We start from the raw sequence: 27,631 nt of genomic DNA on the forward strand, positions 1-27,631 counted from the left end.
GTGTGATAGGGCTGCCAGAAGGTGAAGAGACTGTGGAAGGGATTAAAAACCTGTTTGAAGAAATAATGACAGAAAACTTCTCCATCCTGTTTAAGGAAATAAACATACAAGTCCAGGAAGCACAAAGAAACTCAAACAAGATGAACCCAAAGAGGCTCACATTAAGACACATCATAATTAAAATGCCAAAGGTTAAGGACAAAGAGAGAATCTTAGAAGGAGAAAGAGAAAAGCAGTTACCTACATGGGAGCTCCCATAAGACTGTATAAGTTGATTTTCAACAGAAACCACAGGCCAGAAGGGATTGGCAAGAAATATTCAAAGTGATGTAAAGCAAAAACCTACAACCAAGATTGCTCTACCCAGCAAGGCTATCATTTAGAATGGAAGAGGAGATAGAGTTTCCCAAAGAAGGAAAAGCTGAAAGTTCACCACCACAAAACCATTATTACAACAAATGTCAAAAGAGTCTTCTTTAAGTAGAAAAGATAAAAATAGGAATAAGAAAATATCAGAAAGAAAATATTCTCACTGGCAAAGGTAAACTCTTAGTAGAAACAGTGGGTCAGCCAACTATAATAGTAGTACAAAGGTGAAAAAGCAAAAGCAGGAAGATCATGTGTAATTGGGACAACAAATTAAGGGATACGTACAAACACACACAGGAAGCAAGTAAAAAACAATGACAAAAATGTAAATGTGGAAGGGATGAACCTAAAAATTGTAGTGATTGAAGAATGTATTTGAACTTAAGCTACCATCAGCTTCCTGACTGGTGTGGCTCAGTTGGTTGGACATTGTCCCCCATAGCGAAAGGTCACCAATTAGATTTCTGGTTAGGGCATATGCCTGGGTTGTGGGTTCAGTCCTTAGCTGGGACGTGTATGAGAGGCAACGGATTGATGTTTTTCACATCGATGTTTTTCTCCCTTTCTTTCTCCCTCCCTTCCCTTCTCTCTAAAAAAATAAATACATACAGAAACATTGAAAAATAGACTGCTACAAGCATAACTTGGTTTATATGAAGCACATGGTAACCTCAAACCACAAATCTATAAAAGATATACGAGAATATAAGAAAATGAAATCTAGACATAACACTATAGAATGTCATCAACATAGAAGATAGCAAGAGAATAAAAAAGGAAGAGAAAACTACAAAAACAATCAGAAAACAGTTTTTAATAAAAACGACCAAACTAAATACCTATCAGTAATTACTTTTAATGTAAATGAACTGAATGCTCCAGTAAAAAGACATGGGGTGGCTGAATGCAGGACACACGTGACCTGTGCACATGCGGCCTACAAGAGGCCCACTTCAGATCATGAAACGCACACAGAAAGTGAAGGGATGGAAAATGATAATGCATCAAGAATAAGAAAGAGAGGGCCCAGATAAATAAAGACATAAATGAAGAAAAAGTGACAGCTGAGACCACAGAAATACAAAGAATTATAAGAAAATATTACAAGCAGTTATATGCCAACAGATTGGACAGCCTGGAAGAAATGAAAGAATTCCTAGAAATATATAGTTATCCAAGACCAAATCAGAAAGAAACAGAAAATCTGAACCAACTGATAACTACTAATGAAATTGAATCAATAATCAAAAAACTGCCAGCAAAGAAGTATCAGACCAGATGTCTTGACAGAAGAATTTATCAAACATTCAAGGAAAAACTGACATGTGTCCTCTCAAACTATTTCAAAATATTGAGTAGGAGGGAAGGCTCCTGAACTAATTTTATGAAGTTAGCATTATCCTGTTATGAAAATCAGACAAAGACACTACAAAAAAAGAAAATTAGAGGTCAATATCCCTGATGAACATATATGTAAAAATCCTCAACAAAATATTAGCAAACAAATTCAGCAATACCTAAGATGTTCATATGCCATGACTAATTGGGATGTGTTCCTGGGGTACAAGGTCCGTTCAGTATCTGCAAAATAATTAGCATGATACACCACATAAACAAAATGAAGGATGAAAATCATGTGATCATATTAGTAGATACAGACAAAGCACCAAATCCCACATCCATTTCTGATAAAAACTCTTCTATATGGTGTAAACTGGAGCTAGAGGGAACAAATATACCTCAACATAATAAAGGCCATATATGACAAACCTACAGCCAATATCATACTCAATAGTGAAAAGCTGGAGCTTTTCTTTAAAATTAGGAACAAGACAAGGGTGTCCACTTTCACCACTTGTATTCATCATAGTATTACATATACTAGCCACAGTAATTAGACATAATAAAGAAATAAAGACATTCCAAACTGTAAGGGAAGAAGTAAAACTGTCCTTATTTGCATGTGACATGATACCATATACATAGAACCCTAAAAATTTCACCAAGAAACTATTTAGAACTAATAAATGAATTCAGTAAAGTTGCAAGATGCAAAACTAATATTCAGAAATTGGTTGCATTATAATACACGAATAATGGACTATCAGAAAGAGAAAGTAAGAAAGCAATTATATTTACAATAGCATCAAATAGAGAAAAATATCTATGAATAAATTTAACCAAGGAGGTAAAAAAGACTTGTAGTCTGAAAACTTTAAGACATTGTAGAAAGAAATTCAAGAAGATACAGATAAATGGAAGCATATACTGTGTTCATAGATAGGAATAATTAACATTGTTTAAATGTCCACGCTACCCAAAGCAACCTATAGATTCAGTGCAATCCCTATTAAAATACCAATGGCATTTGTCACAGAATTAGAACAAATAAACCTAAAATTTATATGGAACCAGAAAAAATAGCAAAATTGGAGGTATTGCACTTCCTGACATCAAACAACACTACAATGCTATAGTAATCAAAACAGCATTTTTGCTGGTGTAAATATAGTCCCATAGATTAATGGAATAAAATAGAAATCCTAGAAATAAACCCATGTCTATATGGTCAACTAATCCATGACAAAGAAATCAAGAAAATACAGTGGGGTAAAGACAGTCTCTTCAATAAGTGGTACTGGGAGAACTTGATAGATAACATGAAATAAATGAAACTAGACAACTTTCCTACATCATATAGAATAAACTCAAAATCAATTAAAGACTGAAGTATAAGACCTGAAACCATACAACTGGTAGAAGAAAACTTAGGCAGGAAAATTTTGCCATTGCTCTTAGCAGTATTTTTGGAAGTATGTTTTCTTGGGAGAGGGAGACAATAGAAAAATAAACAAATGGATCTACATCAAACTAAAAAGTATTTGCACAGCGAAGAAAAGCATCAAGAAAGTGAAAAGACAGCCTAGTGAATGGGAAACCATATATGCCAACCATATAACATATTATATCCAAAATATATCAGGAATTATACAAGTTAACACCAAAAAATATGCTCCAATTAAAAGCAGGCAGAAGACCAGAATAGACATTTCTCTAAAGATATACAGATGGCCAGTAGACATATGAAAAGATGCTCAACATTCTTAATCATCAGAGAAATGCAAATTAAAACCATAATGAGATATCACTTCGCACCTGTGAAAATGGCTGTCATCAATAAATCAAAAAATGAATATAGGCAAGGATGTTGAGAAAAGAGAACCCCTTGTGTCCTCTAGGTGGGATTGTAAATTGGAACAGCCACTATGGAAAACAGGAGGTTCCTTGGAAAATTAAGAATAGAACTTCTATATGACCCAGCAATTCCATTTCTGGGTATTTATCTGAAGAACCTGAAACCACTAATTAGAAAATTTATATGCACCCTCATGTTCTTTGCAGCATTATTTATAATAGCCAAGATATGAAAGCAACTTAATTATCCATCGCTGGTCGAATGGCTAAAGAAGCAATGATACATATATACAGTGGGGGTATTACTGAGCCATAACAGAGAACGAAATCTCACCATTTGTGACAACATGGGTGAATATAGAAAGTATTATGGTGTGTGCAATGTCGGACAGAGAAATGCAAATATTATATGAATTCACTTGTGTGTGGAGTCTAAAAAACAGAATAAACAAAATAGAAAAAAAGAGTAAGTTTAGATGATACTATATCCAGTAAATATGTTAGGTATTTTTCTGTAATTTGCAAATGCAGTGTTATATTATTCTTTTCTCATTGGAAGTTGGAAAGCAGGATGGAAAGCAGAAAGATTGTAGAACTGATTGAAGCCAACTTGCACTGAGATCTTTGCTCTTTTGTTACTGTCTCTGTGATCTTGGAGAAATTATTTAATCTGTTGGAAATGATATAACTCTTTTTAGCTTTAGCATCTTCATTTTCAAATAATGATAATGATTAGTATCTTTTAGAGTTATGGGGAGTAAATTAAATCCCATGTTATATGCACATCACAATGAATGGCATACATTAAGTATTCAATAGATGATAATATGGTTTTAAAAAAGATTCTTTTGGTTATAGTTGCCCTAAATCAAATTGATGTCAAACTTTTGCAAGCCTCATGTCTTTCACCACCTCATACTGCATTTTTTGTTGTAGATTGATAATAAGGGGAATCACCTTCTAGTACATGAAGAATCATCCATTAACACTCCTGCCGTTGGCGCTGCCCACGTCATCAAGAGGTACACTGCTCGGGCCCCTGATGAGCTGACCTTGGAGGTAAATGCCTGAAGTTGCTGCTCTGTGTTAGCTCAGTCCCTGCTGCTTTTCTAGCCTCACTCTCAATGTTTTCATCATTTTTTAATTAAAGGCACTGGGTTTTTCACACTCCATTATCTTTTAGCTTGGCATGCCATCTATTTTTACTTATATGATGGGACTCATCTTTGAAAATTTCAACTTCAGTGTCTCCCATTTCTTCTAGGAAGTAATTCTTGATCTCCTTTCCCTACTCCATGCAAATACAACCCCCAACCCCCCCAAAAAAGCCTGGATCAAATGTCATGTGGAACCATTCATGGCTTATCACTGACAAATCACTTCAGTACATTCAATCATAATTTCTCCCCTGTTCGTCTCTGTCAGCTTCTGGAAAGCCAGGTGTCAGTCTTTTTTTCGAACTGTTCTCACACTCAGTTTTCGGGTTCTGTGCCCAAAGGAATGTAGATTTCGGAAGATGCCAAGTCTGTCAGCAAGTATGGCTTTGTGAAGACGACTCTTTCCTGACCTGATGTGTTAGTCATGAACGTGAAAGGAAAATTCTTACAGCCACACTGCATGTGCTAGAGTGACATTGCTCTGAAGTACTTTGTTCTGTCACAGAGATTGTCACTTACTTTGATCAAAGAATGTAACTTCCATTCAATGTTATCAGAAACCATTATTGTGATTTACACTTATGATTTTGTAAAAACATATAAATTCACTAGTCTTTTATTTTTAGAGTGAAGGAAGTAATATGTTATCATACCATCTCTTGAAAGAAGTGTAGCTGTCATCAAATTTTATGCTTACTAAGAATAACCCAGTAACGGTAGACGTAGTAGGCCTTCTTAGATGATTAAATAAGATCATGCCCATTGCTCAGCACGGTGCCCAGCACGTGGTGGGCACACTCTAACTGTGGTAGTAATAGAAGCTGCTACTGCTGTAAGTATGAGTGTTTGTATTTGTCTTTGTAAGTGAATCTGGTCACTTTAGTAACAGCAGTGACAGTATTTTAACAGAAGTATTGATGATGGGTGAGGCCAGCCTTCAGAAATCTTAGGCTGTCTGACTTTCCGAAGTTCCCACTCACGTTAGACTGGACCACAGCCTCTGAGCTGCTTCACTTTCTGTGGCCCTCTCCTTAACAAATGGTTGAGACTGTTAAATTCTTTCCAGAAAGAAGTCTTATGCTTTTCAGAGACAATTACCCTGAGAGTAATTACCCATTACCTTTTGGTTACAGTTCAGATTAAATTCTAGATAACACAGTTGATTAAAATTTGACTAAAAACATTTTACTTAAAATTTTCTTCTAGGTGGGCGACATTGTTTCTGTTATTGACATGCCCCCCAAAGTGTTAAGCACGTGGTGGAGAGGCAAGCACGGATTTCAGGTAGGCAATGGAGAATCAGGTGTGGGAGTGCTCTGAAAACGGTGTTTCTTGATTCTACAGTCATACTGTGGTTTACAGCATGGACTGGTACAGCATAGACTTGATCATCAGAAACTCCCTCTGTAGTGACAGAAACATGTAGCTGATGTTAGACTTGGGTTTTCTTCTCCTGTTCCTGCTGTGGTTATTTTTAACTCCTTTTGTAAATGACGATACAGCCGAGGCGTGAGCAGAACCACGGGCCTGCGAGGCCTGCGAGGCCTGCGATCACTCTGAGATTGTCAGGCCTGCGACTCTGCATTGCCTCTGATACTGGTTTTACATCATGATTCACATGTATTTTCTCTCCAGATTTAAGTCAGTTTGGTCAGTTTTTTTCTTTAAAATACATTTATAATTGTTAATGTAAACTGTGTGTTTATTGCAGAACCTAAACCATTCTCATTTCTTTTCCCATGTGTGGCTAGATAATTTTAGGCATAATGATACCATTTAGGTTCACTAGCACTAATTTCCATAGTATAGATAGGTTTTCTTTAATCTTTTAAAACTATCACTAAAAGTATCTAAAAATGCCTTAAGTTTGTATTCTTAGTATATAACCTGTGTTTTTTGTGGTCTATTTATAAAAATGTTCCTGAAGCTCTGCATAAATCAAATATACTATGAGGTCGAAAATATTAATAACTATTATAAATATTGAGCTTTAAGTACATCGTAAATAAAAGCTAATTATTAGATTTTTATAAAATGTATTATATTAAAAGTAATCATATGGCAGTTAAGAACATGGCTCTGGTGCCAGATCTCCTGTGTGTCCGTCCTGTGTTGTCTTGAGCACGTTATTTAATGTCTCCGTGCTCCAGTGTTTTTATTGGCAAAGCAGGGATCGTAGGATGTTTCTTTACCTTATAAGGTTATTGTAAAGATCAAATCTGTAAGGATAAAACATTTAAAGTATTTAGGTCAAGCTTGATGCATATTTTTCACTCAATAAATGTTTATTTTAACATTTAAATAATTTTGGTTTTTATTTTACAAATTTAATTTTGTGTCTCTTTATCTATTATAAAATATTGATAGCAATTCAATTTAATGATTAAGACCAGAAAAACTATATCTATATTACTCCACAAATTATTTATTTGTACAGTTGGGGTTCTCCTTTATCTGTGCTCTGATTTCTTAGTTGCTGAGAATAATTGGTACCTTTGATTAAATATAAGAGTAAATAGGAGACTGGGAATATCTTTTTTCTGTTAAGGTGTCAATTCTCCATGTTCATGGAGATGAGATACGAACTTTAGGATCTCAAAGATGATCAAAAATATTTTTGGCTTTAAAATGAGTTATATTTTGACCTAGCTGTTGTTACCTTCTTTATAATTTTAGACAAGTCACTTTCTTTGAACTTTAGTTTCTTCTTTATTAGAGAGTTCCACTTATGATCCTCCTAGTTCTCAATATTTCAGTTCTATAACCATAAAAATATTGGCAGATTTTCCCTTCTTTCATGTAACACACGTGTATTAGATATTGAGTCTGTGCTAGGTATAGATTTATCCTTCTCTTTTATTTAGAGTCACACAAATTAGTTTATTGCCTGAACAAACTATTTTTTTAATTAGAATAAAATAACTAGTTAAGTTCATTTATTGCCAAAACAAATTATTTAAAAATCCTTAAAGGATTTTTAAACTTCAAGAATTCACTTGTAATTGTGGATGAAAGGTTTTTCATATATAAATGCTCTTTTTCATCCTGGTTGGTCTTGGAAAGACTTTTGCATCTGTTTAGACCATGCTGGAATATGCCTGTGATTTGTATTGTTAGGGCTGTAAAACCAGGAGCAGGCCTTAAACGCCACTGTCAAAATTTCATTTAAAAAAAAATCTAGTACTTCAAGGAAAGAACCCACACAATTCACTCTCCCTTGCTGTTCCTAAGCAATATCCATTTGTAAGTGCACCTTATAACGGTTTAGTGCAGGGAGGTGTGAATAGGAGGGCACGTTTTAAAGCATCTGTTATGTGCAAAGTGTTGCGAAGCCCTTTCTACACGTTTTCTTTAGTCTTCGCCAAACTTCGTGGTAGTTAGTGTGCTCCATTTTGTGGAGAGGGTTGCTTGAGAAGGTTGATAAAAAAAGCCAGGATGCCGAGTCAGTGAGTGGTGGAGTAGGGACTCAAAGCAGGGCTGCTCACTCATTCGTTCACCTGAAGAGCGTTCAGCATGATTTCCACATTTACTCTCATATTATTAATGTTCTCCACCTCGGTTTTCTGCCCCACGGAATGGAACGTCTTGTCTTTGCGGCCAACAAGGAATGCTACAGAGGTTAAGCAGCTGTGGACTGCAAAGCATTTCGGTTTACTGGTGGAAACATTACCGTTCCCAGGTGTTACATTTTTATGTGATGACTAATACATAGTATCTGGGTAAAAACTCCTTCAGGCTGTTTGTGACAGTCTTTACCCTTTTTTGGATATTTTTAAATTGTCAGCGTATGCCTGTCTCTCCTTAAATATTCTGTTGAGAGAGGGAGATAATGGTAATTTACACCATGTACGGGGAGGCCCCCCCTCACCTCGTATGGTCAATAGGTTCTGTGACTGTAGGAGAAGCAATGTGAAACAAAGCTAGTTTTAGCTAATTGATGTGAACAGAGTTCCATTCCTATGGTTTCTCATCCACTTTATGATGAAATGAAGGGACATTGGACAAAATGATGCTATTCCAGGACCTGCTGTATGTGATAATTGCAGACCAGATCCCTGTAAAATCCTGATTTTTAAGTTTGAAATAACTGGAATAGTGGCTTAGTCTCGTAGTTGTCATAATGAAAACAAAACCCAGTGGAAGTTTTAATCAGACAGAACTTAGACCTGATCTCAGTGGGAGAGAATGTACCAGTGGAGCCGCCGGGGTAGTGTCGTCAGGGCAGCTCCACCTCATGCCCCGTGGAACCTGCCTGGTTGACATCTCTTCGCCTTCCTGCCACATCCCTGATGGGAGTCAGTAGAGTGTATGCAGGGAACGCTGCTGGAAAACCAGTAGTTCAGGTTCCTAGTACACCTTGTTTTATGTCGTGGATATATGAGGTCTGTCCAGAAAAGGTCCAGTCATTGTTAACACAATGAGAACAGTTTGTGGGACATCGATGTAACCTGGCAGCCAAGGGAGTGGACTGGAATGTGTATGCACGAACAGTGATGGCACTGTACTAGTCAGTGGGGGCGGCAGATGCCGTTGAGTGAGCATGTGTACTGTGTGGCCATCACATTCAAAATGTCTGAGTATAGCAATGAGTCAACATCGTTCCTCTGTGGAAACTATTTGGATGACTCAGAAGGCTGTAGCTATGGGCAACTTTGGGTGATTGGCAGCTTTATCACGACAACATGCCTGCTCGTGCATCATGTCTCATGCAGAGTTTTTTGGCAAAACATTGAATTACCCAGGTGGCTCAGTCCCCCTACAGCTCAGATTAGCAGTTTCTGGCTTTTCCCAAAACTAAAATCACCTTTGAAAGGGAAGAGATTTCAGACCATCATTGAGATTCAGGAAAATACAGCGGGGCAGCTGATGGGGATTGGGAGAACTGTGTGAGGTCCCAAGGTGCCTACTTTGAAGGGCACTGACATGTTGTTGTCCTGTGTACAGTATGTCTTGTATCTTCTTCAATAAATTCCTTTATTTTTCTTTGTACGTGGCCAGATACTTGCTGGACAGACCTCATATTATATCAAAGAGTAATTTATCATTTGAACTTTTAAAAGCCAGGTAACATGCTAAAGGTATTAAAGAAACTTGGTCTTTATGTAAGGACATATTTTTGTGTGACTTCTTTTACAAGGGTAATGTTGATTTTAAAATTTCTCTAATGTAAATTATGTCTGAGTTTCTTGTATTTAATATGTTTTGGTGTAGATGAATGATAGAAATTAAGAATGTAAAGAATAATCATCTTTTTTGTGAGATTTTTTTCTGTTATTGAGTATTGCTGTCTCTAAGGTTCATCTATTCCTTTACTTGATTATTAGATGATATATTAGTTTTCTGGGGCTGCCATAACCACATAGTACAGACTGTATGACTTAACAGAAATTACTTTCTTAGTGTTCTGGAGGCTGGAAGTGCAAGATCAAGGTGTTGCCAGGGTTGGTTTCTTCTGAACCCTCTCTGCAGGGCTTGCAGATGCCCACTGTTTTACTGTGTCCTCACCTGCTTTTCTCTCTGTGTGCACGTTCTCAAAGTCTTTGTCCCTGTGTCCTAATTTCTTCTGATAGAGACACTAGTCAGATTAGAATAGGCACAACTATGTGACCTTATTTAACCTTAACTGCCTCTTCAAAGGCCCTGTCTTCAAGTACATTTTGTGACACTAGGGATTAGGGCTTCACAATATGAATAGGTTTCCACCAGTCCTGGATGGCTAGGTGGTTGGGGTCACCTTTAGGGCTGGCTTGAAGGCTGTTCAGGGACTGTCTCCCACAGACTTGATAAGCAGTGGGGCCCTCTCTGCACCAGGCTGGCCCTGGGCCAAGGGCAGGCAGAGCTAGGGACCTTGGCCATGACTGCTGAGAGCTTGAGGAAGCACTCTTGGGAATGTCTGCTCCACGGGTGCTCTGCCCCCTGCTGTCCTCAGGCACGGAGAGGGCCGGGAAGTATCTGAGAAGGATCCACCTTGAGCTCACAGTCTGGGTCACACCTTCATTTCATTCATGGCAGAAGGCCCCCTGGGTGTTGGGCACTGTGCCCCAAGGCAGGACAAAGGGATGAGCAGGCCTCTCAGGTAAGTGGGAAATTCAGAGCCCAGAAGGCTCCTCTGGAAGGTCTAGGAGAGGTTCCTGGAGGAGGTAACTTGGGAATGCAGAGTCCGTGTGTGTCTTCTGAGGAGAGGATGTCCACATGACCCGGTGGACCGGCCGGACATGGAATAGGCGTGTGACTGGTTAGCCAGCCTGACTGGCTCTGGTCACACAGGTGGCCTGTATAACCTGGGCTTTGTGAGTAGACCATGACAAAGGAGGACGTGCAGAGGCAGGAAGCCTGTTTTACCTAACAGTGTAGGAGGAGACGAGGGCTTGGATTGGCCATGGTCTTCCTGGGGATCAAGACCATACCCAAGAGAGAGAGTGCGGGAGCAAGGATGTGGGCCGCTGCTCCCCAGGATGGAGGACCACTCTGAGTGCGATGCTCTGCCCACTGCCGGAAGGCTTGTTGGCCCGGGTGTCCACCTGCAGGTCTGCTCTGCGTGCAGTGTTTCAACATCTTACATGGACTTGCCTTTTTCTTGTCTTGGTCACAGGTTTGCTTATTGTCTCTTCTCTGGCCTGCTCTCAGGGCGTGACTAGGTACAGCTTTACCATGGCACCCTCGCCTCTGTGTTGCTGGGAACTGACAGAGTGCAGTTGCTGCGTTGTGACTTTGTTTTATCTTATTACTATGTAAAAAAAAATAAACAATAGAACTTAGATTTTAGTATAAATTTACAGAGTAATTGAGTAGATAACAGAATTTCATATAATACCCCTCCAACACATACACAGTTTCTCCTATTGTTAACATATAATTTATTGAGTTCTAGTTCATTGAATAGAATTGGCGAGATGCTCACGTTTATCAACTGCCAGCTGATTTGCAGAGTTTACCTACAGCACAGAGTAAGCACCGTGTCTAGGAATCGTCTGAGGAACACGTGGGCCAGAATCACAAGGATGAAAATAATATCAGTTTCTCATCCTACTCCACAATGATTGAAACGATTTTGGGGCTTGCTTTTTGTTATAATTAATGAACCGGTATTCCTACATTACTAGTAATTATAGCCCATTATTTACATTAAAGTTCGTCTTTGTGATGTATGGTTATAGTTCTAAGGTTTTCACAGATGCATCATGACGTGTATCCATCATTACGGTTTCATACGGAGCAGATTCACTGCCCTAAAAAATGCCTGTCCTCCTCTTGTTTGTCCCTTTCTCCTCCTTGCCCTGAAACTGCCGATAATTTACTGTCTGCGTAGCTTTGCCTCTTCTAAAACACCATGCAGTTGGAATCCTACAGTATGTAGCCTTTTCAAACTTCACAATATGCATTTACGGTTCCTTCATGTCTTCCCATGGTTTGATAGTCCCTTTTTAATCACTGATTAAATAAGTTTGATCATTGTTATGGATGTGCCAGGGCTTATTTTCCCATTCACTTATTAAAGAATATCTTGGTTTCTTCCAGTTTTTGTCATTTATGAGTAATGCTGCTATAAATGTAAACACCCATGTGCAGGATTTTGTATGGATATTATTTCAGCTTTTTTAGGTAAATACCAAGGAGCGCCACTGCTGGATCATACGGGAGGCCTTTTTTTAGCTTTGTAAGAAACCAAACTGTCTTTCAAGGTGGTTGTACCATTTTGCATTTCTACCAGCATTGATGTTGATGCTTTCCTACATTCTCACCAGTATTTGATAGTTCTGAGGTTTTGTCTGTTGTTTTTGTTTTGTTTTGTTTTATTTTGTTTTAGACTTTAGCCATTCTAATAGCTGGGTAGTGGTAATGCATCATTGTCTTAATTTGCAAATAACGTCGGTCCAAGGAAAAGCATTTACTAATATACTAAGGGTGCTCTATACTGTTATCTTTTTTCTCATTTTATTTTTAATTTTAATTTTTTTAAAATTTTATTTATTTTTATTTTTAGAGAGAGGGAAAGGGAAGGAGAAAGAGAGGGAGAGATACATCAATGTGTGGTTGCTTCTTGTGCATCCCCAACTGGGGACCTGGCTTGCAACCCAGGCATGTGCCCTGACTGGGAATCGAACTGGTGACCCTTTGGTTCACAGGCTGGCACTCAATCCACTGAGCCACACCAGCCAGGGCCTTACTGTTATCTTTATACTTCCATTACCAATAATTCTTTCTATTCTCCCTCGGTCAGAATCTCAAACTCTAGTGTGTATAAGAACTACCAGGGGAACGTGTTAAAATATGAAATCCCTGGACCTAATGCCCCAAATTCTGTTTCAGTGGTTGTGGCATAGCATGAGACTGTGTTTTTATACACGTGATTCTGGTCTGGGTGTTCCTCAGAGCACTCTTCTAGAAATGGTGCCTACTGTGTGCTACAGGTAAACTCTGAGTCAGGTGGCGGCTGATACAGATGGGCATTTGCCAAGTTCTGCTCTGTGTGTTGTTTCAGCCTGAACCATAATTCAGCTGTGTGAACAGAAGGATTAGTTCATCCCTGTGTTTAAATTATACCACGACTCTGTTTCTTTTCTTAAACTTCTGGGAGTAGGAAGTGTTACATTATATTAACTGTAGTCATTTTAAATTCTGAAATCTGTTCTTTATTTTTTGTCTCCTAAAGAGTATTGAATCTTTTGCTTTCTGAGGTGTTTCATCATATAATGTACTTTGGCCAAAAAATACTCTTTGCTTTTTAAATCTTTTTAAGACTAAAGGGCATCAGCTTTTGTGCCCGTCTGTAGACTTTGGTTGGGATGGTGGGGTGAGGTGTGGGAAAGCCTTTCCTCCTCAGGCGAAAGGCATCACACAGATGCAAAATGCAGCTAATCTCTGAGGATGGCTTGTTTGTTTAGTGCTGTGGTTCCCAGAGTTTTATGTGGGAGCCACAGGCATCAGAAGGAGCTGAAACACATGTTAAAGCTAGATATCACTAATCAGAGTCCTGGAGGATGGGAACAGGAATCTGAATTTTGTCCAGTTCCTCAGGTTAGTAAGAGGAAAATGTGAGAACCACCGATTAGTCCCCCATCGTTTATCATGTGCACAGGTGAAACAAATTAAACAGTTCGTAAATGTCCCCCCCCACCAGAAAACTGTCCTTACAATGCATTTGGGATGTTAATGTCATGGATGAAACGCCAGGTGGAGATTTGCAGAATTTTGCGCCACTCACATTCTCTTGGTTCTCCACGAGGGGATCTAGATCCGCTGTTTTATTTTTCAGTTACCACAGATTGTTATGTAAGTGCTTTTGGGCACAAGTATCAAAGAAGCAATACTTGGACAATAAAAGTGTTCTTACTTCTTTCCATATAAGTTATTTTCAGAAAAGTAGTCTCTGTGTAAAATGGAAGATACTTGGAACCTTGTTCATTGTAGTGCTTTAATGGAAGAGGGCAATTTACCTGATTATTTTTGTAAAGACTACCATCTTTGTGTATGGAATACAGAGCTGCGCCTTTTTATTACTCACAATCAAATAGCGCACACTGTCTCTTCTCTAGTGCATTCATAGGAAATCATGTATTGTACATTTTCATCTGTAATGTTATATAATTTTGAGGAAGACGAAATATTCAGTATGTGATACTACAAAGACATAATTTGTAGCATTTCCTAAGTGTGCAGTTCTAAGTGTTTTAATCTCTAATTCTCACAACTCTGAGAAAGGTGCCATTACTGTCTCTGTTTTACTGATGAGGAAACTAAAGCAGACAGGAGCTAAACAACTAGCCCCTTGGTATTCTGCTGTCTGGTGTCAGAGCTTAGAAACCTAGGAATTCTGGCCACAGAATAGGCCATAGAAGTAATTTAATAAATCGTTAAATTCCTTGTCTACTTGGCTTCTACTTGTCTACTTGTGAGAGTCATGGATTTCTGTAGTGGAGAAGATGACAGTGAATCATCTGGGCCTACACTGTCCTTTTAAAATGATAGAATTCTGGACAGAAAGGAATTGAGATAAATTGTTCTGACTCACAAAGACAGTGAGCAGTCGTATAACCAGGACCAGAACACAAGGCGGGTAAGTTTCAGTTTTGTGTTTTCCCCCTTAGATCACAAAAATATGTAAATTTCCTTAAATTATTTTCTGTACTTCTTGTAGCTATTTTTATCTTTCTTAGCGTGGTTAGCAGCTGCCATTGATATTTAGAGATAAATTTGTTCCTTGATAGCTTTTTGTTAATTTGTAACATTAGAATATGTCCTACTAAATGATGCTTAACATTCAGCTTCATGAAAATTATTGATTAAATGGCTCTGAGCAATAGTTCTTAACCTCATCAATTTTTATAACCCCTTAATATGCTAAATGTTTTATAAACTCTTTAAGATTCTGAAGTGAAATTTACAAAAAAATGATATGAGTTTACAAATGAAATAACTACCCACAAGCACAGTTTCAAAAAAGTCAGTATACTTTTTCACATAATATAAAGGAGAAAAAATAAAAGTAATTTATGAATTTAAAATACACAGTATTTACTTTAAATATAAATACTTGGGATAGCTGTATGAGAATCTTGTTACTTTAAATGTAGTCCACAGTAGAGGAGCATTAATGTCAGTCAGAAAATATAATAAGACCCATTAATAATAGCATCAGAATATGAACTACCTAGGGATTATATCTGAATAAAGGTACAAAACATTGGTGTACTAAAAACTATAAAACGTTTCTGAGAGAAGGCAAAGATTATTCAAATAAATGGGGAGATATATCCTGTGTATGAGTTGTGTATCTTTTTATTGCTAAGGTGTCATTTCTCCCTAAATGATCCCAGACAAAATCTCAGCAAGCTTCTTTTGTAGAAATTGATAAACAGACTAAACAATGTATTTGGAAATACAAAGGACCTAGAGTAGAACAGCCAGACAGATCTGAAAAAGAAAAACAAAGTCAGAGAGCTAACACTAATTGAAGAATCACTGTAGAGCTACAATATCAAAAGTGTGTTACCGGTGGACAGGCAGAAAAGTGGAACGGAACACAGAGCCCAGATACAAACCTGTGTGTACATGTACAACTGATTTCCAGCAGAGGTTCCACGTCATTTCCGTGAAGAAAACAAGGTCTGTTTTACAAATGGTATGGGAACAATTGGATATCCATATGCCTTCTGAGAGACTTTGATTTATTTCTTGTGCCATCTGCAAAAATTAACTCAAAACGGATCATCTTCCCAAATATAAAGCTTAAACTATAAAACATCCAGAAGAAAAATAGGAGAAAACTTTTGTGACTTCGGGTTAAGCAAAGAATTCTTAGAGGCAACATCAAAAGAATGATTCATAAGATAATAAATTGAATTTCACCAAAATTTAAAAAAAAACTTCTGCTCTTTGAAGACATTACTAATAAGAGAATAAAAAGACAAGCCAGATATTGGAAAAAATATTTGCAATGATTATATCTGATAGTATTCATAACATATAAAGAACTCTCAAAACTTACATATTCTTATACTCTTCTTTATTTTTCATGCCATTTTTGTACTATAGGCTTTTGCTAATTCTTTTCTAGTCTATGTTTGTAAATTTCTAAGGTGGTCTTCTTCTTGTCTTCGTTCCTTCTATCCTGAAAGGTATTCACGGCTATTAGTATTTTCTTAACCGTTCTTTTCCCTATGTGCCTCAGAAGTTATCACTTTCATTTTATTCAGAAGAAAGTTCAAACCCCTTTTCATGAAATGTAAGGCCATCTGCTATCTCTAATCTCATTATTTCTTTTCCAGTCTTACTCTCTGCTACTCTGTTTTATAAATTCAGTGTTCCAGACAAACTTAACTTTCATTTCCTCCCCATTTCACAGGCGTCTCTTACCATCTACCTGTCCTCCACTTATAATGCCTCCTCTGTCCTCTTCTTGCTCCTTCCAAGGAGGAAAGGTAAGGCAAAGTAATTATAATTTCAAAGCAGGTATAATTTTGTCTTATTTAATATTCATTGAGCTTACCGGGAACAGAAATTTAATCTCATTTGTTAGTTATTTGCTGTTTAATAAGTGATTACACTCTACATTCATTCTTAGTATTGTTCCTTTGGCCCCTCAAGTGTCTGCCATCACCCCCTCCCATCTTCACTGGCCTTCTGATCCAGCTTAAGTTCTAGGACCATCATTACTACATTCACCTATCACAAATATATCCTTTACCCTTGGTTTCTTCTCTTGCATGAAGTGGTCTCTGTTTGGCTTCATGCAAAGAATGGATACTTCGTTACTCTTCTTACGGTACTTTTACTGTCAGCAATATTTGATTTATCTTTTCCTGACATGTTCTTCTCTTGATAGATATGACACAGCACTCTAAGAGTTCCTCCCATCTTCTCAGTCTTCTTTTACACCACGTCCTTCTCTACTAGACCTAGAAGTTTCAGTTGGACTTCCTTCTCATTTTGCCTTGTTTGTCCTAGACTATCATATTCACTCCTTAGCTTAAAATACCATATATATGCTCAAATTCCAGATTTATATCCTGATCCCTGATCTTGTTTCTAAGTCTCAAACCTGTATATCCTACTGCAAGAATAATGTTTTTAAAAGTAGAAATTAGGGAGCTGGCATTTAAGGTTCAGTAGAAGTATAAATCAGGCAGAGAAACCAGAAGAAATGTGGCATTTTGGGGGGAGGTGGTGGGGGAGTGAGGAGAAAGAGATATAAATAGAAATATCCTTAAAAAACCCAATGCAAGAATGATTGGGCCACAAGTAAATGGAACCAGAAACTGGGAAATAAGGAATTTAGGGAATTTGCTTCCACTTTTTTGCTTCATAGCAGCTGCTGCTTCTTTATCTCATCCTCTTCTTTCTTTTTTAAAAACAATATCTGCTAGTTATAACAGCTCAGTGGAAATGATTAAAAATTCTAACTGTTTACAAATTTAGGAGACAGTCATTAACTTGTGGTCTGATCAGCATTGGCAGGGATATGGAGGTCAGACTGGACAGAGACCTAAGAGGACTGGTTCCCTGAGAAAGCTTGGGGAGTGGAGGGAAATAACAGGCATTTCTAGGTGACAGACTATGAACTTGTCTTGCTTTGAACCTCCCCAGCGATGTGGTTTTCCTCCAGCAGTGGAGAGGCATGCAAGCAGGGACGTGTACTGACTCAGTTTGGGTTTGCTGGATTGGTTTGGTAGAAGAATAATACTGCAAGGAAATTAAGGGTACTGATTTTTTAAAAACTTCAACTTGGTTAATCACAGAGTTCATATTGGTTATCAGAAAAAGGTATTGGAAGGGAGATAGGTACCCTGGGGGGGTGGGAAATACAGGAAGGCAGAGGTTGCGGTATCTCTGAATTGGAACCTCACTCATTATGGATATGAACACTAGAGACCCAGGAGACAGGAAGCTGTAGACAGGAAATGAAGACATTGGAAACCCTGAGGCCAGGTCAGTTCGGCTGGTGAATACTCTGTGGTATATCCCTGGGGGTAAGAGTGGTCCTTTACTAAGCTTAATTAAAGGTTCACTAACCATGAATTAAATAAATAAACCATTAAAATAGGACTTTCTTGAAAAGTTAGTGGTGAACACATGTTGTGTTGAAATTCCTCTTTAAATATCGATTGGTTACACCTCAAAGAGACCATGTTAGCACAGTGCTTCATCCTTCCACAGTGATTCCTCCACATTCTCCCTGCTGCTGAAGCTCTTGGCAATTTGATTGCAGTAGCCCCATATCTAATATTTTCTCTGAGTTGTACCAAAATATCTTCGAGGACATTCATTTTTATAGCCAAACCTATTTTCTTTATAGTGTGAGTGTATCTTCAAGGTGGAAGAAGATCAGGAGAAGCAGATCTCAGTCTTCCTTTCAGATCCCTCCTTATGCTCAGAAAGCCGTGTTCTCGTCTAGCTGCTGTAAACCGTTTCCAGGGATATTGGAGGTGGGGCAGGCACCGGACCTAGAGATAGGTGATTAGTGGTGAGCTGAACCAGCTGCGTAATTTTTAGGAATTTTGTGGGGCAGTTATTAAACACAGCTATTATTAAACATTAAAGCATCTACATTTATAATTTAATAAATTTTTATTGAAAACAAAGGTAGTAAATACTTAAAACTTTAAAAAAATATTGATCGTTACCTGTGCCCTGGAGGTTACTTCCACCGATGTACTGTGTGGTCCTCTGCATTCAGTTGTGTTACCTCAGTAACCTGAGACCAGCCAAGGTGGGGGTACTGACACTGTGAACAGCTGGCAGACTCCAGATCAAGGCCTGTCCTTCTGAAGAGCCGGCTGTTAAACCTTGACCAGCTTACCATGGGCTGTAAGGGCATCTCTGGCTTCTCAGTTTAACTCCAACACTTGGGGGAAATGACCAAATTGAAGGTCCTCTCTCCATCTAAGGCCACCCCTAACCTGTTCCAGCTCTCTCTTTACATTGTTCTTCTTCTATTACTATATTTTTACTACCTACTTACTCCTCTCCCCGGTGGTCTTTTCTTCCTTGCTCACCTTCCTACGGTTGAATCTCATTTTGGCTGCTGCCAATTCCCCTCACTCTTCCCAGGCATGTAAATTAGAGCTTTAGAAATTGCTGCTGCTTCAGAAAGAATAATATATAAAACAGGATGACATAATTCATGTCATGTTGCCATAGTTGCAACTTCTTTTAATGTTTGCTATTTTGAGTTTACCAGAATTATTTACATTTGTTGGAATATTAGCTTAAAGTATCATCAAAAAGTGTCAATGTTTATTAACTGTATTTTAGGGTTAATTCTTGTGTATATTTATGTATTTATTTTTTTAATCCTCACCCGAGAATATGTCTATTGTCTTTAGAGAGAGAGGAAGGGAGGGAAAAGGAGAGGGAGAAATACTGATTGTTGCCTCCTGTATGCACCCGACCAGGGATTGAACCCGCAACATTTTGATGTGCGGGACAACAATCCAACTAACTAAGCCTCCCAGCCAGGGCTCATTGACGGTTTCTTTGGCTGTGCAAAAACTTTTTACTTTGATGTGGTTGCATTAATTTATTATCACTTTTGTTTCCCTTGCATACGAGTCAAATTCACAAAAACACTTCTGAGACCTATGTACAGAAGCTAAGTTCCTATGTTTTCTGTTTTCTTCTATGACTTTTATTGTTTCAGTTCTTGCATTCAATTTTTTAATTCATTTGAGTGAATCTAATGTGTGCTGTAAGATACTGGTCTAGTTTCATTATTCTGAATATGGCTGTCCAATTTTCCCAGCCCCACTTATTGAAGATACTTTGCTCTCTCCATTGCATATTTTTGGTTCTTTTCTCATAAATTACTTTTCCTTATATGTGTGGGGTTATTTCCAAACTCTCAATTCTGTTCCATTGGTCTGTGTTTCAGTTTTTCTGCCAATGCTATACTGTTTTGATTACTATAGGTTTATAGTATAGTTTGATTTTTCTTCTTTTTTTAACCTTCACCAGAAGATATGTTTATTTATTTTTTTAAGAGAGAGAGGAAATGGGTGGGGTAGAGAGAGAGAGACAGACAAAAGACATTGATGTGAACAAGAAACATCAGTTGGTTGCCTACCATACATGCCCTGGCCAGGATTGAACCCACAACCTTTGGGTGTATGGGATGATGCTCCAACCAACTGGCCAGGGATGTAGTATAGTTTGAAATCAGTGTATGTGATAACTCCAGATTTTTTTCCCCTCTGGATTGCTTTGGGAGTATAGAGTCTTTGGGAGTTTCATACATATTTGAGAATTTTCATCTATTTCTGTGAAAAATGCCATTGGTATTGTGATAGGGATTGCATTGAATCTGTATATTCCATTAGGTAATATGGACTTTTTAACAGTGTTCAGTCTTCCAATCCATGAATATAGAATATCTTTCCATTTTTTGTGTCTTTAATTTCTTTCAACAATGTCATAGTTTTCAGTGTACAGGCCCTTCACCTAATGTATTAAGTTTGTTCCTAGGTATTTTATTCTTTTATTGTGATTATAAATGGGGTTGTCTTTTAATATTTCTGTAGAAATGGAGCAGATTTTTGTATATTGATTGTGTATCCTGCAACTTTACTGTAATATCTTACTATTTCTAATATTGTTTGGGTGAGTCTGAAGGGCTTTTTAATGTATAAAATCATGTGATTTGCAAATAGTGACATTTTTACTTCTTTTTCAATGTAGGTGCCTTTTGTTTATTTATTTCTTGCCTAATTGCTCTGGCTAGTACTTCCAATACCATGTTGAATGACATTGGTGAGAGTGAGCATCCCTGTCGTGTCCTTGTCTTGTAGGAAAAGCTTTCAGTTTTTTACCTTTGCGTATGATATTAGCTGACGGTTTATCATGTGTGGCTTTTATTATGTTGAAGTATGTTTCTTTTATACTCATTGAGAGTTTTCATTATAAATGGATGTCATATCTTTTCAAGTGCTTTTAATGCATCTGTTGAGATCATCATATGATTTTCATCTTTCATTTTGTCATTGTGGTGTGTCATGTTTATTGATTTGCAGATGTTGAGTCATCCCTGCATCCCTGAATCCCACTTGATTGTGGCAGGGGATACTTTTAATGTAGTATTGTATTCTGTTTGCTGGTATTTTGTTGAGGATTTTTTTTTATCTATGTTCATCAGAGATGCCAGCCTGTGAGTGTGTGTGTATGCTGCCCTTGCCTGCTTTTACTGTCAGGGTAATCTTTGCTTTGTGAAAGGAATGAGCAAGTATTCCTTCCTTTTCAGTTTCTTGGGAGAGTTTGAGAAGGAAACATATTAAATCTTTTTTGAATGTTTTGTACAATGGAATTCACCAGTTGAAGCCATCTGGTCCTGGACTTTTATGTTTTAGGATGTTTTTAAGTAGTGTTTTAATTTTGTTAACTACTGATCAGTCTATTCAGGTTTTCTAATTCTTCATGGTTTAATCTAGAAAGGTTGTGTGCTTCTAAGAATCTGAAGCACGTGACCTCTAGGTTTTTAATTTAGTGACCTATAGCTTTTCATAGTACCCTTGTATAATCCTTTGTATTTATATTGTATCATTTTAATTTGAACTCTTGTATTTCTTTTTTTAATATATTTTATTGATTATGCTATTACATTTGTCCCATTTCCCCCCTTCCCTCCCCTCCACCCTGTACACTCTCTCCCACCCACGTTCCCCCCTTTAGTTCACGTCCATGTGTCATTCTTATGAGTTCTTTAGCTTCTACCTTTCTCGTGCTATTCTTGCCCTCCCCCATCTATTTTCAACCTACATTCTATGCTACTTATTCTCTATACCTTTTCCCCCCCTCCCCTCCTCCCACCCCCCTGCTGCTAGTCCTCCATGTGCCCTCCATTTCTGTGGTTCTGTTCCTGTTCTAGTTGTTTACTTAGTTTCTTTTGGTTTTGCTTTAGGTGTGGTTGTTAATAATTGTGAGTTTGCTGTCCTTTCACTATACATGTCTTTTTCTTTATCTTCTTTTCTTAGATAAGTCCCTTTAGCATTTCATAAAATAAGGGCTTGGTGATGATGAACTCCTTTAATTTGACCTTATCTGAAAAGCACTTTATCTTCCCTTCCATTCTAAATGAAAGCTTTGCTGGATAGAGCAATCTGGGATGTAGGTCCTTGTCTTTCATGACTTGGAATATTTCTTTCCAGCCCCTTCTTGCCTGTAAGGTCTCTTTTTGAGAAATCAGCTGACAGTCTGATGGGAACTCCTTTGTGGGTTACTGTCCCCTTATCTCTTGCTGCTTCTAGGATTCTCTCCTTCGTTTTTACCTTGGCTAATGTAATTATGATGTGCTTTGGTGTGTTTCTTCTTGGGTCCAACTACTTTGGGGCTCTCTGAGCTTCTTGGATTTCTTGGAAGACTGTTCCCTTTGCCAGATTGGGGAAGTTCTCCTTTATTATTCGTTCAAATAACTTTTCCACTTGTTGCTCCTCCCCTTCTGGTACCCCTATAATTCGAATGTTGGAACGTTTAAAGGTGTCCTGGATGCTCCCAAGGCTCTCCTCAATTTTTTGAATTCTTATTTCATCATGCTTTCCTGCTTGATTGATTCTATCTTCCTTCTGGTCCACTGTATTGTTTTGAGACTCAGACATCTTCCTGTCTCTATTGGCTCTCCTCCGCGTATCTTCCTGCATCTCTTTTATGGTAACCTGCATCCTTTCATCTAAATTGCGCCCAAAATCAACCAATTCCGTGAGCTTTCTGATCACCAGTGTTTTGAACTGTGCATCTGATAGATTGGCTATTTCTTGGTCGCTCAAAAGGATGAGTCCTGGGTGACTGATCTGCTCTGTTGTACACATGTCTTATGTCTTTCCCTGTCTCTATTTTTTTTTTCCCCAGTCTGGTCACTCTTGTTACGGTGGGGGGGCGGAGCCTTAGGTGTTCACCGGGGCTGGGCACCCCAGTCGCTAGATTGTGACGTTATATGTGGGGGCGGGGGCAGGAGCGGGGACGGGAGGGAATCAATGGTGGCAGTTCAGTTCTCCTGGGCCCAGACCCTTCCCCGGGCTCCTGGGCTGCGAGCTCTGCCCTGGTCCACAATTGCTGCCCTACTGGGTCTGGCAGCCGCAGCTTGCGTACTCAGGGATCACCGCTGCATTCTTGCGCCCCGGATGGCTGTCGCGCCAATTCCGCGCCAAACTTCCCCAACCTCCACACGCCACCGACCCGCGCCAGCCCCGCGCCCGCTCGGCTCGTCGTCTCCTACCGGTCTGGATGTACGGGTCTACTTCAACTTCTTGGCTGTCCAACTTCCATTCAGATAAATCCTCTGTCAGTTCTGTGTGTTATGCTGACCGTAATTTATTGTTGTTCTAATCTTGGTTGTGCGAAGAGGTACGGTGCGTCCACCTATTCCTCCATCTTGCCGGAAGTCCTGAACTCTTTTATTTCTGATTTTATTTATTTGAGTCTTTTTCTTTTTTCTTAGTGAATTTACCTAGAACTTTGTCAATTTTTTTGTTTTCAAACAAGCACTTGTTTTTATTAATTTTTTCTATTGTCTTTTTGTTTTCTTTCACTTTTTTCACTCTGATTTTAATTATTTCTTCCCTCTACTAACTTTGAGCTTTATTTGTTCTTCCTTTTCTAGCTCCTTGAGGTGTAATATTAGGTTTTTTATTGGTGAATTCCCTGTTAGTACTGCCTTTTTTTGCATACCAGAAATTATAGTATGTCCTATTTTCATTTTCATTTGTGTATCTGTATCTTTTGGGTTCTTCTTTTACTTGTTCTTTGACCCAGTAGTAGTGGTTCAGTAGCATGTTGTTTAGTCTCCACACATTTGTGATGTTTCCAGCTTCCTTTTTATAGTTGATTTCTAGTTTCATACCACTTCGGTTAGATTAGAAGCTTGTTAGGATTTCAGTCTTCTTAAATTTATTTGAGACTTGTTTTCTGCCCCAACATATGGTCTGTCCTTGAGAATGTTCCATGTGCACTTGAGATGAATGTGTCTCCTGCTTTGGATGGAAAGTTCTAATATATATACTGGGTCCATCTGCTTCATGTCATTTAAAGCCAGTATTTCCAAGTAGACTCTGTCTTCATGATCTGTCCCTTAATAAGCAGGGTATTGTTAATTCCTCCCTACAGGTCTGTTAATAATTGCTTTATGTATTTTCATGCTCCTGGGTTGGGTGCTTATATATATATATATATAAAATGTTTATCTTTTTGATGGATTGGCCTCTCTATCACTGTAAAATGTCCATATATGTCTCTTTATTTTTTGTCATGAAATCTATTTCATTTGATATAAATATAACTGCATTTTCTTTCTCTGAATACCATTTGCCTGGAGTGTCATCGTTCACCCCTTACAGTGAGTGAGCCTGTGTTTGGTTTTATAGCAGAGATGAGTCTCCTGAAGGCAGCATATAGCTGGGTCGTGTTTTTTAACCTAATCTGGTACTTGGTGCCTTTTGATTGGTGAATTCTGTCCATTCACATTTAGGGTGATTATTGACATATTAGGACTTACTACAGTTATTTTATCTTACTTAATCCCAAATTCAAATCTTTCAAACAGAACTGACCATTGTTAGTAGCCCCATTTTAGCTCATGATAACTGGTTACATCTTTATAATTTGAAGAACTACCATAGACTATTGATCCAGAAATTGAAATAATAATGCAGCAAATGAGTATGTGAAACTAATCCTGCACAGATGGAAATTGTACGGCTCAGAACTTCATGATGAATCATATTCTTGGAAGACCATTGCATTCTTCCCCAGAGCCTGTCTACAGGGGGGTGTACAAAGTGATGTAATTTTCATGTTTCAACTTTAACATCTGCTGCATGGCAGCTCAACTATATTCCCATTAAAGAAACATCTATAAATATTGGTAAAGATTTCCTTCTTACTTTTGTTCCCAGGCTGTTTATCTCTGTAGTCATTCTTTCGGCTGCACTGTACAGTCTTTTCCTAGCATTCGACTCAGTAGGATTTGACCTGAGCCTGAGTAACTCCACCAAGTGGTGTGTTTTTCAGAGCCACATGCTAAGACTGGCCTTTTCTTTTCTTTTTGCTCTCTCTTGCTTTCCCACATATCCACACACTGCTAGCTCTTTAACCACAGTAAGAACCCAGATTTTAAATAAGCAGTTGTTTAACCAGTTTGTTTTAGTTTTGTCATTTTTCATGAAACCTGTGGAAAAATGAAGAGAAAATTTTTAAAAATTTGAATGTGGCTTAGTGTAGGTTTTTAAAAATTATAGAGATGATAACAAATATAAAAATTGACAGGAAAGATATTAACACAACTAGATTGAAATTTCAGCAGAGTATATTATTGAGTGGTAAAAATTATACCTACTACATGCATAAGTTGGTGTCAGATTAAATATTTTAATTAGTGTAAAAAAAGTGTGGGAAACTAAAAGCTAAAAAGCAGACTGAGATATTTGGGCGATTAAAAGACATAACTCGGTATATGCATAGCAACAGATTGTTTTATTGTTTGTTTGTGTAATTGGCATCCTCTGTGCTCTGCAGTTTTGGAATAGTGGAATCATTTGGGAGGGACCGTGGAGGACATTACTGGAATTGGATTGGCATTGTTCACACACTGGTCTGTTCTCTGGTTTAAAATTCTGTCTTTGCTGCTTTTCTTAGGTGGGGCTCTTCCCTGGACACTGTGTTGAGTTAATTAATCAGAAAGTTCCCCAGTCAGTGACCAACTCAGTGCCAAAACCAGGTGAGTACTCTTTTATGTTAGTGCGGTTGGTTATTTTATCAACTGTTTAACTGCACAGATGGTCCCTTCTGGTCACAGAGCTCGTTTTGCTGCTCTTTGTATTTGCTGCTGTGATGTGCTTTCTTTGTGTTACATGGCTTTGATATTGAGATTTTTATTTCTTTATTGATCATTTCACAAAGGTTTACGTGCACTCAGAATTTTAGACAACTTTATAAAACTATTTGCTCCATTAAGCTTTGTTATTATTTGTTTTTACAATTATATTGTAGGAATATAGCTTATTAATGTATAAAATGATAAAAATTAGTTTTAAAGAACTGACAGAGATAGTATGATTAGCTGAAAATTACTAGATGAAGGGAATAATACTTTATTGGTGCTTTTGAATTTCAAAACTATTTTATATAGCATTTCTTACTTATATAGTATATTTGCAATGCTGTATAAATATGTAGAGTATTTTACAAATAATTAAAGCAGTGTTAAATTTTTCATATTGGGATGACTTAATCTTGGCAAATACTACAGAGTATCTAGTCTGGAATTTTTAAATGTGATGTAAATTTTCAAAAGAAAATTAAAGACAAAGGTTTTTGGGAGAATAAGCAGTAATCAAATTTATTTTTCCTAATTTCTATTTCCTCCACTCTTCCCTGCTCTACCACCCCTAGCCCTCACCCCCAATAAAAGAAAAGGAAAAACATTTCTGGGCTTCAGAATTTATTTGTACTGTTTACTGTAATGTATTTTCTAGTTTTAGGTTCTTTGTGTAAAATTAGGAGGATGCAGTTTATTCTTTACTTATTTAATATTTTGCCAACTCTGCCTATGAAGCCACTGAGGCATAATAGTTTTTAATTTTGATGAAGTTCAATTTATTTTTTTTTCTTTTGTCATTTGTGCTTTTATATCTTATCTAAGAAGGCCTTGCTTAACCCAAGGTCAAGATTTACTTCTAAATATTCTTTTAAGAAGTTTATAGTTTTAGATCTTAAATTTTAACCTATGATCCATTTTGAGATAATTTTTGTTTATGGCATAAGGTCCAAGCCTTTGGATGTTCAGCTGTCCCAGCATTGTTTGTGGAAAAGATTACTGCCTCCCCATTAAATTGTCTCAACTCACTTATCGAAAGTCAATTGACTGTAGACATAAGAAGTTATTTTTGGATTTTCTATTCTACTCCATTGACCCGTATGTTTGTTTTTTGCCGATACCACCATGTCTTGATTACTGCTGTTTTGTAGTAAAATTTGCAATTGGAAAGTCCTACTTTATTCTTTTTCAGGGTTAATTGGCTTTTCTGGGTCCCTTGCAATTCCATATGAATTTTAGAATCAACCTTCTAATTTTTACAGTGAGCTGAGATTCTGATAGGGATTGTATTGAATCTATATATCAATGTGGGAAGTATTACCATCTTGTCTTTATTTATTGAATCTTCCAATCCATGAACATGGGGAATTACTCCATTTATTTAGATCTTCTTTAATTATTTTAAATGTTTTGTTTTTTCAGGATATAAAATTTGTATTTCTTCTGTTAAATTTATTTTTTATTCTTTTCTTTTTGATGCTATTAAAATGAAATTTTTTTAATTTAATTTCTTATTCACTGCAAATACATAGAAATACAATTTTATATGTTAATTTCATATTCTGAAACATTGTCAAAATGTTTATTCTGTAATATTTAGTAGATTCCTTGGGAT

General features: G+C 37.5%; 1 protein-coding gene across 6 annotated transcripts in view; it reads left to right on the forward strand.

The window, feature by feature from the left end:
• ARHGAP32 (Rho GTPase activating protein 32) overlaps positions 1–27,631 on the forward strand; it is a 264,019-nt gene that overhangs the window by 165,198 nt on the left and 71,190 nt on the right. For all 6 annotated transcript variants that reach the window (XM_045860146.1, XM_045860147.1, XM_045860144.1 and 3 more), the window contains 3 exons: positions 4,501–4,623; positions 5,928–6,005; positions 25,836–25,917. In XM_045860146.1, coding sequence (XP_045716102.1) covers positions 4,501–4,623; positions 5,928–6,005; positions 25,836–25,917 — 283 coding nt within the window. The remainder of the gene's footprint in view (positions 1–4,500; positions 4,624–5,927; positions 6,006–25,835; positions 25,918–27,631) is intronic.

Source organism: Phyllostomus hastatus, unplaced genomic scaffold, assembly GCF_019186645.2.
Source record: "Phyllostomus hastatus isolate PE091 unplaced genomic scaffold, TTU_PhHast_1.1 phas_scaffold_193, whole genome shotgun sequence".
Taxonomy (NCBI): Eukaryota; Metazoa; Chordata; class Mammalia; order Chiroptera; family Phyllostomidae; genus Phyllostomus; species Phyllostomus hastatus.